General features: G+C 47.6%; 1 protein-coding gene across 14 annotated transcripts in view; it reads right to left on the bottom strand.

The window, feature by feature from the left end:
- SZT2 (SZT2 subunit of KICSTOR complex) overlaps nucleotides 1-17,837 on the bottom strand; it is a 60,605-nt gene that overhangs the window by 33,823 nt on the left and 8,945 nt on the right. For 13 of the 14 annotated variants that reach the window (XR_008734678.1, XR_008734677.1, XM_055724288.1 and 10 more), the window contains exons 10-24: nucleotides 12,296-12,527; nucleotides 11,515-11,644; nucleotides 10,121-10,263; nucleotides 9,317-9,469; nucleotides 8,851-8,965; nucleotides 6,056-6,261; nucleotides 5,396-5,620; nucleotides 4,918-4,996; nucleotides 4,463-4,560; nucleotides 4,042-4,210; nucleotides 3,434-3,548; nucleotides 1,950-2,063; nucleotides 1,258-1,455; nucleotides 1,026-1,138; nucleotides 376-517 (exon numbers count right to left, since the gene is read on the bottom strand). Coding sequence is in view for 12 of the 14 variants with exons in the window: in XM_055724288.1 (XP_055580263.1) it covers nucleotides 376-517; nucleotides 1,026-1,138; nucleotides 1,258-1,455; nucleotides 1,950-2,063; nucleotides 3,434-3,548; nucleotides 4,042-4,210; nucleotides 4,463-4,560; nucleotides 4,918-4,996; nucleotides 5,396-5,620; nucleotides 6,056-6,261; nucleotides 8,851-8,965; nucleotides 9,317-9,469; nucleotides 10,121-10,263; nucleotides 11,515-11,644; nucleotides 12,296-12,527 (2,232 nt within the window). In the remaining 2 variants the exon portion in view is untranslated. Of the gene's footprint in view, nucleotides 1-375; nucleotides 518-1,025; nucleotides 1,139-1,257; nucleotides 1,456-1,949; nucleotides 2,064-3,433; nucleotides 3,549-4,041; nucleotides 4,211-4,462; nucleotides 4,561-4,917; nucleotides 4,997-5,395; nucleotides 5,621-6,055; nucleotides 6,262-8,850; nucleotides 8,966-9,316; nucleotides 9,470-10,120; nucleotides 10,264-11,514; nucleotides 11,645-12,295; nucleotides 12,528-17,837 lie in introns of those variants that run through there. The other variant, XM_055724289.1, reaches the window with a different exon arrangement.

Below are 17,837 nucleotides of genomic sequence, written 5' to 3'. Positions count from 1 at the left end.
CTCAGTGGAAGTCAGACCAGTGACAATGGCCAGAAGCAGGGACTCTCCCAGACCATCCCATTAATAGTCTCCTTGCTCCATTCATTAACAGCCCTACAGGGAAAACAGTCCAATGGTTGCAGCCAGCAAACAACTCAAAGCCACATCCCCTGCCTAAAAACACTATGTGGGAAGCATCACGCTCAAGAAAATAAGAGCAAGACATTTAACACTTTGCACCACTCTGCTCCTGGCCACATGGTGCAAAAAGACTCAGTCTACTCTGCTGTTCAATTTTCCCTCTGTCCTACCACAGCTGATTCTGCTTTTGCTGTTTTCCTGAGGGGATGCTTGGGACTGCTACCTCCTCTTGCTCCCCACAACAGATGGCCTCACCTGAGAAGGTGGCTGGCAGAAAGGTCAGGAACACGTGCTGCGGGTTGACCAGCTTGGCATAACACCGCCACTGTGGGGGAAAGGGCCCTGTTGTGTCACTCAGGGTCACGTCATCCTCAAGCAGCTCTGTGTTGCCAAGGCTCTGACGAAAAAGCAGAAGCTGGATAAGCTCACAGCACGTGGCACGGGCCTACCTTGAGGCAGGTAACAACTACACAGAGCTAATTCCTCCACGACTGCTGGTCAGCACAGCACTGAAATCACCCTGTCCACCCCCTGCAGCAATCTCAGAGCAGCCTGGCTCCAGGAAACACAGCACACACAGCACACATAGCCAGGAGATGCTTAGCCAGCTTTACTGGGGCTGGTTCTGACCTCCAGGCAGTGATTGCCCATGGTTCCTGAGCAATATGCAGCACAGCATCAGTGCTGCTGCAACAGGCTAGGCCCATGGCAAGTGCAACTACACACACCCCTACCAGATTCCTGCTTGCTTCAACCACAGGCTACAGCTTAAACTGCTGCCAAGCATGGGGAAAACACCAGCCTTTTGATCTGTCCTCAAGCCTTCTACTAACTCTCCTTCTCTTCACCAGCTGCTGCCTTGCCTTCAGAGAGGGCTCAGGAGAAGGACAGCATCGTAGCAGTACCTGCAGAGTACTTGTGGAGCCAGTCATATCCCTGGTGCCATTGCTGCCAACAAGATGATAGGATGCAGAAGCATCCTGCTGCTCCAGGGTCCCAGAGGCTTTCAGAGTTTCTTCTGAAAGGGAGCACAGAGAAACGAACCTGAGAAACACCAGCTGAGGAAGAGACTTGAAAGCAAGGCTCCTGAAACACCCCAGCTCTCAGTGTCACTACTGTCACACTCCTGGCCCTTACCTCTGATAACAGGGAGTGTGAAGGGGGGTTGATGGCCATCACGATCCCGTTGCAGAACCTGCTCCATGAAAGCCACATGATCAGCATCAGCCATGGGGATCTCCCGGTCACTGAGGTCATGCTGCAGGCAGCCATGGAAGAGGTTTAGTAGCATTTCATTGGGCACAAACGAAGAGTCCTTGGTCACCTCCTCATTCTCTGCTCCAAAACAGAACCATGGCAGCTTCAGGGACAGCACCTCCACAGCCACCACCTGCCCAGGCCCCCAGGAGACAGCCCTTTGCAAAGTCTTCTATACAGCCAGGAGTCTCCCCCAGCACCTCTGCAAGGCTGACTTGGAGGGTGTTGAGGAAGCCCTGGAGTTCCAGCACCATTAGCCACCCTGCACTGACTCACCCTGCTACTGTAACTGTTCTCGAGATGTTTGGGACTACAGACAAGAAACCGCCACCACTGAGTAACAGTTTGGGTTTAAAATTTTCACGAGCAACTCTTCCAAAACTATCACCCCAAGAAAAACAGCAATATGCCTGGACAGCCCTGGGCGGCAGAGATGGGAAGAATAGCACTGAGCTACTGAAAGAGGCATGGCAGCTCTCACACGCCCGCTGCACAGGGAGACAAACACAGGACAGGGTGCCCATAGCCATGGAGGGAGGACAAGAGGAGGCAGGTGGTAAAGAGGCACCTACCTTTTGTCAGCATTAGGAAGAACATTTCAACCTGCTGGCACCTAGGCAACAGCTTCATGAGGTTGAACTGGAACGGAATCTCGTGCACTCGAAAACCAGCCCCCATGTCTGGATCTGCAACAAGAATTGGGAATGTAGCATGCCTGTGCACAGCACATAGCCCAGCCTCCCAGGCCGTCTCTGCATGCATAGTGCCAGCCCTAGACACAGTGCAAGCAGCACAAGTGAAGGTACACAGCAACGCTGCCCAGCTCCCTCTGCTCGGGAGGGCAGAGGCATACGAAGAATGAATGTGGTGAAAGGGCGAAGTCTGCTGGAGGCTGCAGCAGGTTGTGAGCTACCTACAGAGAGATACCTCGCTGTAAGAGCTCCCTGGGCTTATTGCCCCCTTCACACAAGGAGGGATGGGGAGCCACCATGAGGCCTTACACAGCTCAGGTCCAGAGTTGCCAGGGGACAAGAAGTGAACATCAATACCACAGGTAACACTGCTGGAGAGCAATAACCGTGCTGGGAGCCAGAGGCAGCCTGAATTACCAGCATAGCTGGGGACAAGGACCCCCCTGCTCTTGGGAAAGATCTCCCATATGGCAGGGTCTCCACATCCCTGCAGTTGTTTCCAGTCCTCTTCCTCAGGGACCAGGCCCTGAGTTTTCCTGGCCGTCTGCCCTTCCCACGGGGCCAGTGATATGAGCCAACAAGGTTCCCTGAGGTCCTGTCCCCAGCCTTTGGGATGATCTTGGCTCCCTCAAACCCACCCAATATCTGCTGTGTTATTCACTGCAAGGCAAGCAAACAAAAGATCTAAGATAGGGTGAACTAGTGACAAGAAAGCAAAAAATAATGAGCTTCTAGAACAGACTGCCTGACAAGGGTGAACTCCCACATACTCAAGGGGACAGACCAGACCTCCTAAGGTCCCCTTCCCTATCTTTGTGGGCTAATGGCACGTTCACAAAGGATCCAGACACGAACAGGACCACCAGAAAGCAAGTGTCCCACTAACTGCTCTGGAAACCGTATCTTGTAACGGAGAACAGAGAAGCTCTTCCTTCACATCATTTACAACTGCTGTACAACCATTTGCCCTGGCATACCCTGCCCATCACTGTATAGGTGAGCTTATCTTCCATGCGCTCCAGAAGTCAGCCCCTCTCACAGAATTACAGAATGGATGAGGTTGTAAAGGACCTCTGCAAGTCATTTGGTCCAACCCCCCTGCTCAAGCAGGGTCACCTAGTCACTTCTCCAGCCTGGGCAGAAAGCCTCAATGCTTTTTTGGCCTTCCCAGGATGAAGGCATTTCTCTGGCAGCTTAGCACAAGTGCAACAAAGTGACCCACAGCCATCAAAGTCTAGAAAGTCATTTCCAAAATACCTGTTCCCTGTTCCACCTTCCAGAAACCTTTAATGGGACCCAAGACATTCAGGGCCTAGCTGCCTCTTGCTCCATCAAACCTGCTAGGACATACATGCTGGACTCACCTTCAGCAGCTTTGGTGTCTGAAGAAGGGCAGACCCACTCCTTGTTCTGGCACAACTGGCTGATGTACTCAAAGGTCAACATGGTGGCAATGCACGCAAGGTCCCGGGGATAGAGCTGCAATAAACAGTCAAGGCTCAGCTGTATTCAGCAGGATTATTAACCTCAAATGCAGGAAAAAACAGTCTAAAAGCAAGGAGAGGAAACACCCAAAATCTCATCCCCTGACTTGCCCTATTCTCACTCATTGCTCCCTCCTTCTCCACCAGCCCTTTAGCCTCTTTTTACCATGTTCAAGAGGTGCATTTGCAGTACTGCCTGCAACCCCTGCTCTGGTCCAGTTTGCTCCCCTCCAACGGAATGGCTCTTGACAAAGTAATTTGTATTTTCCCACCTATCCCAAAGCAGCACTACATCCACTACCTTGCAATCCAGAAACCTTTTCTGTGCAGTAGCCCAGTTCCTCTTTTAGAAATCTCAGTCTCTCATTAACAGCATTCCCATCTCTTCTGGCCCTCAGTAATTCACCTGCAGTGTTGCAGTGCACTTGCAATAAACCTCTTCTACCTCGACAAAAGAGCCCATGCCCCTATCCCTTTCAGGGACTCACCGCTTTAGGTATTTTCTGGTAGGGCAAGCCATGGAGGTGCTTCCAGTTTTCAGCAGTACTGTGGACATGGCCGCTCTGTGGCTCTACCCAGCACTCAGTGACCAGGTTCAGTTCTGTGTCCACCTCGATGGCCTCTACCTCTGTATCGTTGTCATCATCTGTGGAAAAGCTAGAAGAAAGACATAAGTCCTGCAAGATGGCACAGAGCCAGCAGCCCACTGCAGCTCCTCTCAGAGCTGTGAGAGCAGCCACACAAACCCTAGGTTTGCAGATAAAGCCCCAGCTAACTAGCCATCAATCCATGACAGCCAGTTGTATGTACTAGATGATGAAGGACTTCTTCCCACACTGCCTGCAAAGGGCAAGTCTGGAGCTGTAATTCCACTGCCAGCCCTCCCTGGGAGCAGGGCAACAGCCTCACCTGTCCTTGGTGGAGGTGGAGTGGGGCGGGAAGAGGATGTATTGGACGACACAGGTGTGCTGCTCTTTGCCATTGCTGCTCTCACTTGAGCCGTCAATCTGGAGGGGAGACACTGCGTAAGCCGGGCCAGCAGCAACAGCCCACACCTACTCAGTGCCCCCCTGTACAACACAGCCCCACCACCCAGCTCCACCAGCAGTGGTGGAGAAAGCAAGCCTGTCCCAGCCTCACTCCTCCAGCACAGCACTGTCCCCAGCAAAGCAGCACTCCAACTGCAGATTATGACAGGAAAATGACCAACACACAAGCTGCTTTACTTCCAGGAAGGAGGCAGGTCTCCCTGTATACATCAAGGGGGTGTTCTGGAGGCAAATGGGAAATCCCATCACAGGAAGTTGAATCCACATCAGAAGAAGCAACGAAGGACTGCGTCCACGCTGCAGCACCAGGCTCACCTGTATGGGCAGCTCCAGCACCATGTTGATAATTCCATCCCCGCTGGATGCAAAGTGGAAACCCTCTGACAGACGAACCCTGGCAACAGAGAGGCAGTCAGACACAGTGGACTTCTCTACCCATACTGCAAGCCTCAAACACAAGAATGACAACACCCTTCACCCCCTAACACCTTCCTTCCAAAGAAGCTACACACAGAGAATGGGGAGATGCGACACTTCGCACAGGACAGCCTGTGTGAAGATCAGCATACTGCAGGCACAGTAACACCTCTTGCCCTTTTGTATGTCTTCCAGGACTCTCCTTTTCCTCACCTGTAGAACTGGGTAAAGCACTGGTCCAAGTAGCTCTAGATGCTGTACACAGGACCAAAACCCTCTGCACAGCAGCTTCAGGTGTATAATAAGATCGACCCTGCTTCCTCCACACCCCCAGGACTAGCTGGAGAAAGCACTGTCATTCAGGTGTGCAACTTACTCTGTGAGTGTGGAAAGGAGCTGGGCTACAGCGGTGATGGGCACGGCCGGTGCCAGCCCTGACTGGACACTCCAGATCCAACGCTGGTGATAGAAGTAGCGGGACAGAGAGGCCAGGGTGGAAGAGGCAGTACGATTGGCCACCATAGTAAGTGGGCCAGACACTGGGGGATGCTCCAGGTTGAGGATGAAGGGGGCTCGATAGTCAGAAGGCAGCTTCTCATACCTAAAAGAGGGCAGAAGTGTGGCTTGCTGAGGTGGAAAGAACGTTCTGCTCAGGGCCAGAGCTGTCTGGATTCACCGCCCACTTGCTGGGTTCAGGACAGAGCCCTCCAGCAGCAAAACATAGCTAGTCCAGCACAGGATCCTGCTCAGACAGCAGTAACTAAATTTGCTTTTGCATCACGTTAGTTAGGAGTAACAAATCTGCGGGTCAAGCAAGGCTCCGCGCTGCAAGTCACAGCCCTCCCAGACTACATTCTGTGTGCCACTGTGTACATGGCTGTGTGCCATTCCCAGCCACACAACCCAAACCCATCCCAACAAGCACCAGCTTCACAGCACTCTCATCCTGCAACTGGCAGCACCGTCCACAGACCCTCCTCTCTCCCACTTCCCAGGGCAAGGAGGCTGTGCTGATGGCCTGGATCTCCATCACTACCTGATGAGTAGCTTCTCCAATGGTTTGTGCAGCACAACAAGGCAGGGTCTGTCTGAGAGGGCTGACTGGGCCCCAGCCACAGGTGGAGACTTGGAGGGAGAACTACTGCCAAACATTTTCCTCTTTGCTTTTGGAGTTGCCTCCTTGCTCTGGACCCTGTGGGGAAAGCGCAGCTGCAAGATTCGGTCCCGTAACTCCTCCACTATCTGTCATGGCAAAAGCAAAAGGTAAGTATGACCACCTTTGTCTGGAGACATAAGCTATTCAAAATAAGCTTCCAGAACAAGAGCCTGACTAAAAGGAATAGAACATTCCTTGAATATACTGATGAGCAGGAGTGAAAGGTCATTTTACTTCTTAGGCACTAGCAAGACTGAGATCAAGATGACACAAGGTTCTTAGGTCCATGTTTTAACAATTACAAATATTTTTAAAAGCAAAAGAAAGATCAAAAAAAACCCCAAAGACGATTTCAAGGCTGAATAAATCGTCTTCCATAACCATGACGAAAAACAAATTAACGGGATGCCAGCTCCTCCACAGAAGCAGTCTGAGCACCCACCCTCATTCCTCCCCTCCTCCTCTCCTCAACAGCCTACAGTAAATGTAAACTAATACATATAAGACAGAGCAAGACTGTTCCCACAGCTGATGTGCTCCCCCGCTATCATGCTCATGTGTCAAACCTCTATGGTAAAAGGTTTCAAGAGCTTAGGTTATTTTTTAGCTTAATTTTTTCCAAGATACTTGCAAAACTACTTCCTGATTACTCCTTTTAGCAGCTCTGAATATGGTTCTAAGCACACCAGCACCTGATGCCCACAGTGCTCCAGGGGTTTCTTTGAAATTTCCATGGTTAGGTTTCTTTTCATGATCTTTGTTCAACTCGTTTTAATTTCCATTACCATGGCAGGCCAACAGAACAGCAGTCTCCATCTCCCTCCTCAACACTAATTATTTCAGCAACTTTCCCCATCATTATTATGTTTTTTTCAAGGAAAGGAGTGTCCCCAAATCCAAATGTGAAGCACAGCTCTTCCTGCACTACAATGCCACTTGGGTCTCCTTCATGGTTTCATACTGATAATGCAGAATTGCTGATGGTGTTAAAGCTCCCAAACCCAACGTCTGCTGTTTTGCAGTTATTAATACTGGCTTCTAGCCACTGTTGTGCTGCCTAGGTGTCCACAAAGCGCGCAGGATGGAAGGGCAGACAAAACCAAATAGCTTTGACTAGTAAACAGATTGGGAAACTCATCTGCAAGTAGGTAGCAGGTCAAAGGGCAGGGAAACCACAAACAGCTGCTGCTTTGATGAGAACAGAGCACTTTTTCAATATCCTTGCCTTGTTCTCTAAGACAGCTTCTGCTTTATGACACCCCATTCCTACTCCAGTTCTACATTGTGCCATGTATCAAGTCTCACCAAAAGCCTTCTGAAAGTCAGACTGTACAAGGTGCTTTCCTTCCCTTAAACATTGGAAATTTGAGTAACTCAACACAAAAAACCCTTCCCCTTAAACCAGGTGTAAGTAAGTAGAACTTAAAAGTTCTACTGCCATCCTCCACACCGGGTAACTAATCAGCCCTATGGCAGGCAAAAAAGAAAAAAAAAAAAAAAAAGAAAAAAAAAAGAAAAGAAAAAGATTGCGCATGGTACCATTTGATACCATTTATGATCTACATATAGCTCCTGCTGCAGTCATCTGGAGCTTGCCCAGAGCTGCAGGGTATGGTGCCTGTCTCACACCGTCTTCGTGAAACAGGTATTAACTTACACCTGCCAGAGGGAACTCCTTCCTAAAACCTGTCACTTGGCATTACCAGCCCACGTGTTGGCCCAGCAACCAGTGCCCAAAGCCTGGATCCTCTTAAAACATGAAAGGGCAGATCCTCCAGAGTGCCAGAGCATTTAGTGTTATCTGGGTTCATTATCTCTGAAAGAGATGGTCCTTCCCACGTTTGTCAGCTTCTCCTCAGACTAATCTAACACTAAAGCTAAGTGAGACAAAACAAAGATTGCTTTCATGAAGACAAATTTAACAGGTTTAACGATAAACCTCTTGCTTCTAACAACAGGTTCACACAACTTAATAGCAGGACATTTTCCTCGTACTTACTGTTTTACCTAGGAACGCTTCGACTTGTCTCAGCCATTAGAGCTGGAGAAACAGTCCACACAGTAACCCCACCTTCTGAATCTGACTAGCACGGCCCATTTCTTTTGGTACATAAAAGCCTATCTAGCAGGCTTGCAGATCTTTAAATCATTGTCTGGGTATTACATTCTTTCCCTGTACTGCTCATGTGGGGCATTGTTTGCATTTAATAACTCTTCCTTGCCCAAATAATATAATATACATGTGCAATTCACCACCTACTGAAGCTGATAGCCTAGGGAACATGCAGTACATCCATCACAGAGGTCTTTACAGATGAGTCAGACAAGTACTTGCTGCTCCTGACAGGGTATTGATTGTGCTTTGGTCACACAGGCAGACTAGGTAACCTTCGAGTCATTTCAAGTCCCACAGTTAAATTAAGCAGTGGGAAAAATATTCATGTGACCAACTATTCTTCGAGGTTTTCGGTTTAGATCTTTCATAGACTTAACACAGAAAGCTCTGTCCAAATTGTCCCTTTCTGTTACAGTAAATTCACACCCATTTAAGCCTTAACCTAGCAGTTAGTTATTAGAGGATACCTGCTCACAGTGTCACCTGTGATCTACCCCACTTCCACATCCAGAACTTCTTGCTCTGCTCCTAACCCAGGAAGCAGCCAACCAGCTCTCACCTTGTTCCTGGCCTGTGCTGGTGTGCCAATAGGGAATCCCAGCCGGAGAACCATGCAGGGAGCTTTGGAGATGATCCGCACCACATAAAACGAGGAAGGCGTGGGATCCTCAGAACTAGGGAGGAGGGATTAAGACAGGGCTGAAATAGCACAGATCTTGCTGCTCAGTCACGTCAGACCAAGGTGAGGCCTGCTTTTCAGAGATCAACAGCCCACACAACTTGGCAGCAACACACATTGGTTGTAGCATGCAGAACCCCCCAGGTGGTTTCCCTCTCCCTCTGGGCTGTACCTGGAACACGGTGGCAGCAATTCAGAATACACAGGGTTTCATACCTGCTTATCTCGCTCTTATCCTCTCCTCTAGACATCTGCTTCTGGCCCATCACAGCATACTGCTCTAACTGGATCTTTGGTCTGGCCCTATGCCCAGTTCCCCACACCAGACTGCTTCAGAGCCACTCACCCCTGTATCAGTTTGACGTAGGAGTAGCTCTCCACCAGCACGAAGCTGCTCCAGTCCCGCAGCAGGGAGGTGAGCGCCGAGTGAGAGATGCGGCACTGGATGGTGCTGTAGCGGCCGTTGTTGCCCGGTGTGTGCAGGTGCTTGGGCACAGGCCTGCAGGGTGTGGCAGAAAGCCACTTCAGAACCATAGTTTCTCTTCTTCCCCCAAATCCCAGAGAGACTTTGCTACATCCATTCCAACCCACCCTCTGACTGGTACACCAGCCTTACTCCTCCACAGCAGCCAATAACCAGGCACCCCCCTACCTGTGCCTCTGGGCCAGAGCCACACACTCCCCGAGCGCAGAGGGATCCCGCTCTCCACCTTGCGCAGAGCACACCCTCATACTGTTTCTATCCCCTTCCATGCAATATATGGCTATTATTCACACAACTCTGCGACTAGGACCAGCCTCAGGAAAGCAATGCCTTCAGGCAAGGTGTTTCCCAGCAGCAAGCAAAAACATGCGGGATAGCTCCAACTGGATGGTCCACAGCCCCTGCATGCAGGAAATCCAGACCCAAAAGGGACTTGAGAAACATTTTATGCTCCTGAGAACAGCCCTCCTCTTGACAAGTTGACTTCCCAACCCATAGTCCCTCAGATAAATGAGCCTCCACCATCCACCAGGTCGCACTAGCAAGGCCCTTCCTTGGGCATAGGCACCTGCAAGACAGCTGCAGCTCTGCAGCTGGACTGAGCTGGATGCCCCACTTCCCCAGGCTGGCCCACACCGTGCACGTGAGCTCAGCCAAGTTACATACGTGTCATGCTCCAGGAGGAGGACTATACGATGCATGTGCAGCCACCTCTGCCAGAAGTTGGCATCCATAGAAAGGATAGGCTTCCAGTAAGAGGCAAACTGGGAATGGCTTGAGTCAGACCCACTGTGCTGCAGGGATAGTACCTGGGAAAATGACAGGGCAATATTCAGCAAGAACCGGTCTGGTTCCAACCAGAGCGAGCTGGAATTTCTCTAGCAGCTGAGCTGTAGAGGCTTAGAAGGTTAGCTGCATCCCCAGCTTTCAGTAACTGCCTCTCAGCAGAATAACTAAGTGCGTTCACATTGAAACACACAGTACAATGTAAGAAAAAATAGATCAGGTTCCTGAAATGTCAAGTTAATTAGGAATTGAACTACTTATCATCAAGTAAATCAACCATGGAAAAGATGGCATATGTAGTGGTGTTGAGAGGGGGATGTATGGCTTGTGTCAGCAGAGCAATTAGACACTGAGATAACTCGTCTGAGAGTGCTCAAATACGGTACCAGCAGTAGGTGGCACTGGGCAACTCTAACATGTTTGTATGGTAACACTGACCCCACCAACTATAGCCACTCTGCTGACACAGAAATTAAGTGTTGGTTAGCCATAAAGTGGGATGCTCCAGATATAAAGAGGGATATATAACCTTACACAGTGAAAATTTACTAATAAAGCAAAAGGCTTAAGTAATAAAATTAAAGGGATAGTTCTCTTAAATTAAAGCTCCCCTAGCTTTGATATCTGCTAGTCATCTCCTACCAGTGCCAAGGACATTGCTAGCAGGGAATAGATAATATGTTAACACTTCTGCTCAGTGAGCTTCAATGAGTTTGAATTTTGCAGTGGAAACCATTAGCTCATATTTTGTTCAGTTTCTACTGTGCAGATGACAAGTATCTCTCTTGCACCTTCCACATGAGTGCTCAGAGCAATAAACCTATGAAACTATAACTATTCAACACATCCTGTATCTTCAACTGACAATGCTGAGCTATGTCACCAGGGCACAAGACTGCCAGCAGCAACTCCATATATATGGGGTAACCACTGAGAAAACATGGCAAAAATAAATGTGTCAGCCTCCCCATTGGTCTCACACGTAACATCACTACAGGAGGCTTCACAGAACAATTAGGAGACTTGCTGTGGGGCTTAGAGGTGTAGCTGCAGCAATAAGGACAAAGGGTGATGTCTCAGAGGGGAAAAGTATGGGATGGGATGTTCACAGGCATTGCATTGCACCTGAACTCTGTTACAGAGCAGGACAAAGTGCAACAGATAAAGCCTGAGAGTTACAAAAGATTCTGATTGCCTGTTGGGACTCAGCAACGCCTGCTGCAAGACAGAATAGGCAGGAGGGACAACCCATGCCACATTAAATGGGAACATACCGGAGTGGTGGAGCCTGGGGGGATGTAGAAGAGGGGCACCCCGTTCTTGGTGCTCTCAGGAATGGTAAAATGTTCTGGGACTGTGTCGAAAGACTGCAGATGAACCAACATCTGATCTGTCTGGTTGATGCTGAAAGAGAAGAGGCAGTCAGCCACAAAAGCCCACACTCTCCCCACTACTGCTCCAGCCAGCCCAGTGCCTGCACACACAGCACTCCCTGTCTACTGGGAGCACATCTACACTGATATAGCTTTCTAGGGCAATGCTGGAATTCAATGCCTGATTGCAAAGAGCATGTTACGGGAGTTCAAATGCAACAGCCTAATACGTAAAGAGGATGATCAGAGTTGCGAATGAAGTGCTAGAGAAGGCATCTGCTGAATAGCCAGGAAATGACTATAACCCACAGGCCCTTCAGGCCTAGAAACATGAGGTGTTGCTCCTAGTGTGACCACACAGCAGAGCGGCAAGGCTGTGCTGTAAGAACATACCACCTCCATGGGATGGCAGTCAGAGTTAAGGTTTGCATCACAGGATCAGGACTCAGGGCATCAATACATTCACCACGAAGCAATCTTACAAATTAGGTCACAGGCTGGTTCAAGTCTTTTCCTCGGCTAGAAGGCAAGCTTGTCACCAGCTACGCCTCTTCTTCAGAGCATGTTCCTCTGGGACCCTGGATTGGGATGGCCACCTGCATAACCCATGCCCCAGCACACCAAGGAAGGAATTTCTTGGTTACATCAGACACTGGGAACTGCTAGGGATGGTCCAGCTCACCTCTGCAAGGTGTTCCAGAAGCGCCGGATGACTGTAGTGCGGTACAGACTGGTGATAGGCTTCCTCATGGTGCAACTGATGTCATGCAAGATGTCATAGCTTCCCTCCATCGTCACTTCCACCCATGTGCTGCGCTTCGATGGGTCCAGGGGCCAGGGTGTCACAGCTAAGTACTCTATCCTCATGTTATGCTTCCAAAGCAGTACTAGTTTCACCTCCAGCTGAGACCCACCTGCATAGGAGCAGAGGAATAAGCTGTTTGGTACAGATCTGAGTTTTATCTCTGACCAGGAGCTCCTGAGTACTGTGAGATTGTGTGATTGCTATGAGGAAGACAAGTAATCTAACAACTGCTCTAGCTGAAGGCATTCTCCCTCCTCCCCCAACACAGAAAGGCTTTGATCACACTGCAGCATTTGGTGAACAGTTCTTTAAATGTACATGTAGTATTTACACTAGAGAAAGCAACTGAAACTCGGAGGAGGTGCTGACATTTGCAATAGGCTCACTTCTTCACAACCTCATCTTTGTTTCCAAGAAAAACGTTGCTTTGCACAGATGAGCAGCGTCTTTAAGCTATGAAGTTTTCTTATCTGCACTCTGCAGTTAATACATCCCACTGGAGAAACAGACTTTTGGACGTGATGGGCCCAGATCATCAACAACCTGGAAGGTGATGCCCAATTCTTAGATTAAATTCCATGTTCTTCCTGCACATATAGTATTTCATGAAATCCAGAACTTCCACCATCAAAAGCTTCTTGTGACAGATGGACTCAATCCCTTAGCCAAACTAGCGACAGTTGGGTACAGGCTCCAAAGGAGGTGAAGGCCTGAGCCGCAGCTGGGCCAAGAACTCCTTTAGGAAACCCACAAAGGAGCAGAGTGACACAGCGAGCACTGATGCGTGCGAGCTTGGAACACCCATCACGCAACCAACACATGAATAGTGGGTGGCTTTTCCAAGACTCATTTATCCAGGAAGAAAGTTGTGGGTACAAGGAGTCTCATGCGTACCTTTCCCATTGTATGCCATTTGACCACAAGCCAAACCCTTTATCCCATAAATACGACAGCCTGAGCGAGCCTTCTCCGAGCTCTCCCTGCGAGGCAGCATGGCTGCACGGCGGTGACCTCCCCTTGAGCCGGGATGCCTCTCACGGCTGCTCCTTGAGCAGAGAAAGGCCTTCTGCTAACGACAGATCTTTGGATGAGCCTGCTTTGAGTTCTCCGTAAGTTGCAGCTGGACTGTTCACCAGGTGACTCTCCCCTTGGGCAGGGACACCTCTCAAGGTTTTAGATTCCTTATCTGAGACTAAGGGATCCTTCCTTACCAAGAGTGGAGAGGCTCCTCATTTGCAACAGATCCTTGGCAAGTGTCTGATAGCATGCTAAAATAATACTAATGAAATCCACGTAGTTAATTCCTTTAGACACAAACAGTTGTCCAAGTCTGAGACTAAGACTGGATCTAGCTGCACCTAAGCTCCACCAGCAGTTTTAGAAAGGGAGCCCAGTCTGAACGGTGCAACTCAGTGGGAGGGTCTCCTTTACACTTCTGCATCTCTGTCTCTGTGTAAATCATTCTAGCTTGATTCTAACTCAACTTTACTTTGTATGTTTCTTCCATGTAGTAAGTAACAGAATGAACCTTGCCACTGAACTCTGTTAAGTTGCACTTTTATAAATTCACATTAAAACCACTTTTGTCAATACCTTTGATGGTAACTCTGAGCTATCTAAATCACTCATTTGCAACAAATTGGCGCAGCTGGCAGGATCCTAAATCAAGATTCACGACCCATGTTTACCCTCTTCTGCTCCCAAAGTTAAGAAGAACGAATATTCACCCATCCTTCAAACTGTACATTTTTACCTTTTTCTTTAAGTGGGCCATTGCATCTCTAGCAAGATTAACACAAACACCTGACAGCAAGCCTCACTGAGCCAGAAGAGCAGAAAACTGTCACACTCCTGCTGACTGTGCATGTTTATTTGTACTGAAACAACCCAGGGAAACACATGACTCTAAAACAGTGCCATGCTGCTGTTTCAGCTGCTCAATCATCTATTCTGATGTCCAGCCTGCTCTATAGTTTGCCGGACTTGCAGCATTTGTGAGATAAGTGATTGGATGTGCTGGAAACCGTCCGAACAGGTCATCAGCCTGGATCCTATGTTTCCTGCAGAGTTGCATTTGCTGCTGTCATAGGCACATCATGCTATCCCCTTCACAGGGTGATTACACTCCATTTTAAAGCCATCTTGCTTTTTGCACCTATGGTCCCTGCTGAGAGGCTCCATCAGAGTACTCTTCCCCTGCCATGTGTAGAAGAAACCTTACAGACCACATGCCAAATTCATGCTTGGTAGTTCTTTTGATTAAATTGTTTTTATTCTGAGAAGCTTCATTTCCATAACATTGACAAGGAGCGTGCGCTAGGGCAAGAAAACCTTACCCAGTTTCAGTTGTTACTGTGCAGGTTAAACTAAGCCATAGCCAGCAGCCTATGACAGAATATCCATTCCTCCTAACAGTCCCAGACTTCCCTGCACCTCAAGAATTCATCATTCCCGAACGAAGATGATCAAAGGTGTGTGCTGTATTTCACCTGTATTTCATTGGAGGGATTGCTAGGATTTTAGTTAAGGTCACTATTATTTTCCATAGTAAGTGCTCTCCATTACTATAAATGTATTTGCCAGGGCTGTACCATCTGCTGTTCCCATATGAAGATTATCTAGTTTATCAGAGAGACTAAACAAGTATTTATAGATTTGTCTCTTTCCATTTCATACTGTCACCTCACTCATATCATTTTAGTGCTCATCCACTGCTTTCCACACAATATTTTCATTCTCATAACAAAGCTTTTCTATTTCATCTACAGCAAACGTGATAAGCAAATTCCTACATTTTTGCCCAGATCATTAATGAAAGTATTTCCTACTTCCACCTGTATTTCCATTAGTCATTCTGGCTTCACTCCTACAATCCAACACAAGCAAAACTAAAATCACAGGCAAAATATTTACTTAGCTTAAGTCATACCTAGATGAATCTTTAGCTTGTTCTTACTGCAAAGCAATCTATTTCTGCATCTTGACTTTATAGCTAAGAAAAGGTTTTGCTGCTTTGATTTCTTCCATAAAGTCCAGCCCTGGTTTTCAGAAAACTCACTTTGTCTTCCCAATTCCTGACACTGGGAACAGCCACTCTCACTGGCCAGCTCGTGCCCAGCCATTTTTGGCACTGGACTGATTCACAGAGGAAGGTGAGGTTTTGAAAAAATGTCCTCCAGGCTCTCCTCAACACACAGCAACACAAAATGGTCAGTGATGGTTTTTTTGGTTTGTTTTTTTTTTTTTTTTTAGCAAAGGGCAATCCTCTGACATTGTCCCAGAAAGAAACAGGAGAAGAGCTGAGCTCTATTATATGCCATGGCTCCAAAGCTTCTCACCTACAGCTTCTCTCCCTTCTGTACCTTCCAATTCCCCTTTCGCAAGCACCTCTGCATGCCTAACTAACTATAGTAGCCTTCTAAATGCCTAAATATCGAAAAATCAAATAGGGAGGGTAACCAGAGCACTTATAAATATCACAAACAAGCTCTCCAGGCAACTCTGAGCACAAAGCTAGCTATTTATTCTATTTTGCCTTTGGCAAAGTGAAGCAGAAAAGCGACAGTGTCAAAGTCCACAACTGCACTCTTTCCTCTTGCTTCACAGCCAGCTGGCTCCTTAACAGCCTTTAGTTTGCAAGTTTTGGCAAAAGCTTTTGGCAATCCAGGTTAATTAACTGTTCTTTGTTATACACTTATCTACAGAATGGCCCAAAAAGCCGTAATTAGCCAAACATGCTTTTCCTTAGCAGAGGCAATGCTGAATGTCTAAATGTCTTGATCTTTCATAAATTCTACTTTAAGACGTTAGTTCAACAATTTTTCTGATCAGACAGCAGCTCCCCAGTGCATTTACCCTTTCCAAAGTAACATCATCTGCTGCTATTCTGAAGGCTGGCACAGAAATACACACTGTATTTTTGATAGGTCAGACATTTTCATTTTAAAATTCCTTCTAAAAAATCTTCATCAAAATACACAGGAAGTATTTCTGGCTCAGGGAGCCCCTGAGCTGCAAGGACCTAAAGAGTGCTCAAAGGGAAGAAAAAAGGAGAAATGAGATACTGTGTACAGTTATCCTATTCTTACTCTTCCCTGTGCACCTGCTGATAGCTAGTCACCACAGAAGGTAACTCTGATCCAGTGCTGCTATTCTTCTGCTCTCTGCTCTTGTAAAAACAGAACACCAATCCATTTAGCATTCCAAGGGCTAAAAGACAGCAGGAAGATACCTAGGGGAAAGTAAAAGGAGCGTGGTGAACGTGGTGATATTTCTGATACATTCCTCCAGAATCCAGGAATTCACTGCTTTATGATATCCTGAGCCAGAGATTGTAGCTACACCTTTGTGCAAAAAGGTACAACATGAACTTGTCTGATTGCTATTCGACTGATTCACACCTGCTACATCTTCCAGCATTTCCATATAGGACTTTGTAGTCACCAAGACTACTTCATCATTCCTGCCAGATTAAAGAAAGGCTCTTTCTCCAGCACTGTCCAAGCTCTAAGTGAACTGGTGCACAGAAGGGTAAAATACACAACATTGAGCACAGCTTGGACAGGAACTGACTTGTTAAAGACTGTTTCATAGACATTCCTAGACAAGGAGACTGCAATGGACCTAATCAGAATGGATTTAAGAGAAGGATCTCGTCACACCTACAGATTAGTGAAAGCAATCTGCAGTTGCTACTAGAAGAGCTGTCTCAATGGGAACCTTCACAGATTCTTACTTTTAATAGAAAGCTCTTGAAACAAGAAATTAGGACTATTCCTGGAAGACCAACTTTAGAAATTATCCCACTTAATATAATTGTTAGCAACCTTCCCAAAAAAGCTGGTTTAGATCCATGCCATTTGAAAGAAGCATCAAGTCGAAAGAACTGCAATTCCTAGTCATCACATAGGAATAGAGAGCTGAATTGAATGAGATCAACTTCAGAGTACTACTATTTGAGGAACAGCACATTTAGGGACTACTAAACAAACAAAACCCAATAAAACACCCCCAAGGACTAATCAGCTCAAAGGTGCACGAAAGAGACAGATTTCTGTGCTAGGAATGCAATACAATCATGGAGAAAGCTCATGTGACTCCTGGTCTATCAGATACGGTCTTTTACTTCAGAGGCAGAGAAGTATTTGCATTGCTGACAAGGCAATGATAAAACCACATTTACCAACACTCTTATCAACTGTTTCCAGCAAAATGAGTCCAAACTGTGAAAGGCAAACAGCTGGGGCGGTGGGGGTGGGGAAGAAGTGCTGTTAGGATGAATAAACAGAACAGAAAGCCTGCCCTTACAAAAGGAGGCTGAAACACTGGCTTGCTTAACTTGCTCAGAAGAGAGGTTACAAGGAGAAAGGCATAGTTCTTAAATACGTTTGGGCAATGCCAGAGAAGGAGGATAAACTTA

This window comes from Falco cherrug, chromosome 12 (assembly GCF_023634085.1).
Source record: "Falco cherrug isolate bFalChe1 chromosome 12, bFalChe1.pri, whole genome shotgun sequence".
NCBI classification, from domain to species: domain Eukaryota; kingdom Metazoa; phylum Chordata; class Aves; order Falconiformes; family Falconidae; genus Falco; species Falco cherrug.
The sequence above is the reverse complement of the archived record's forward strand: the minus strand, read 5'-3'. Positions and strand labels throughout refer to the sequence as shown.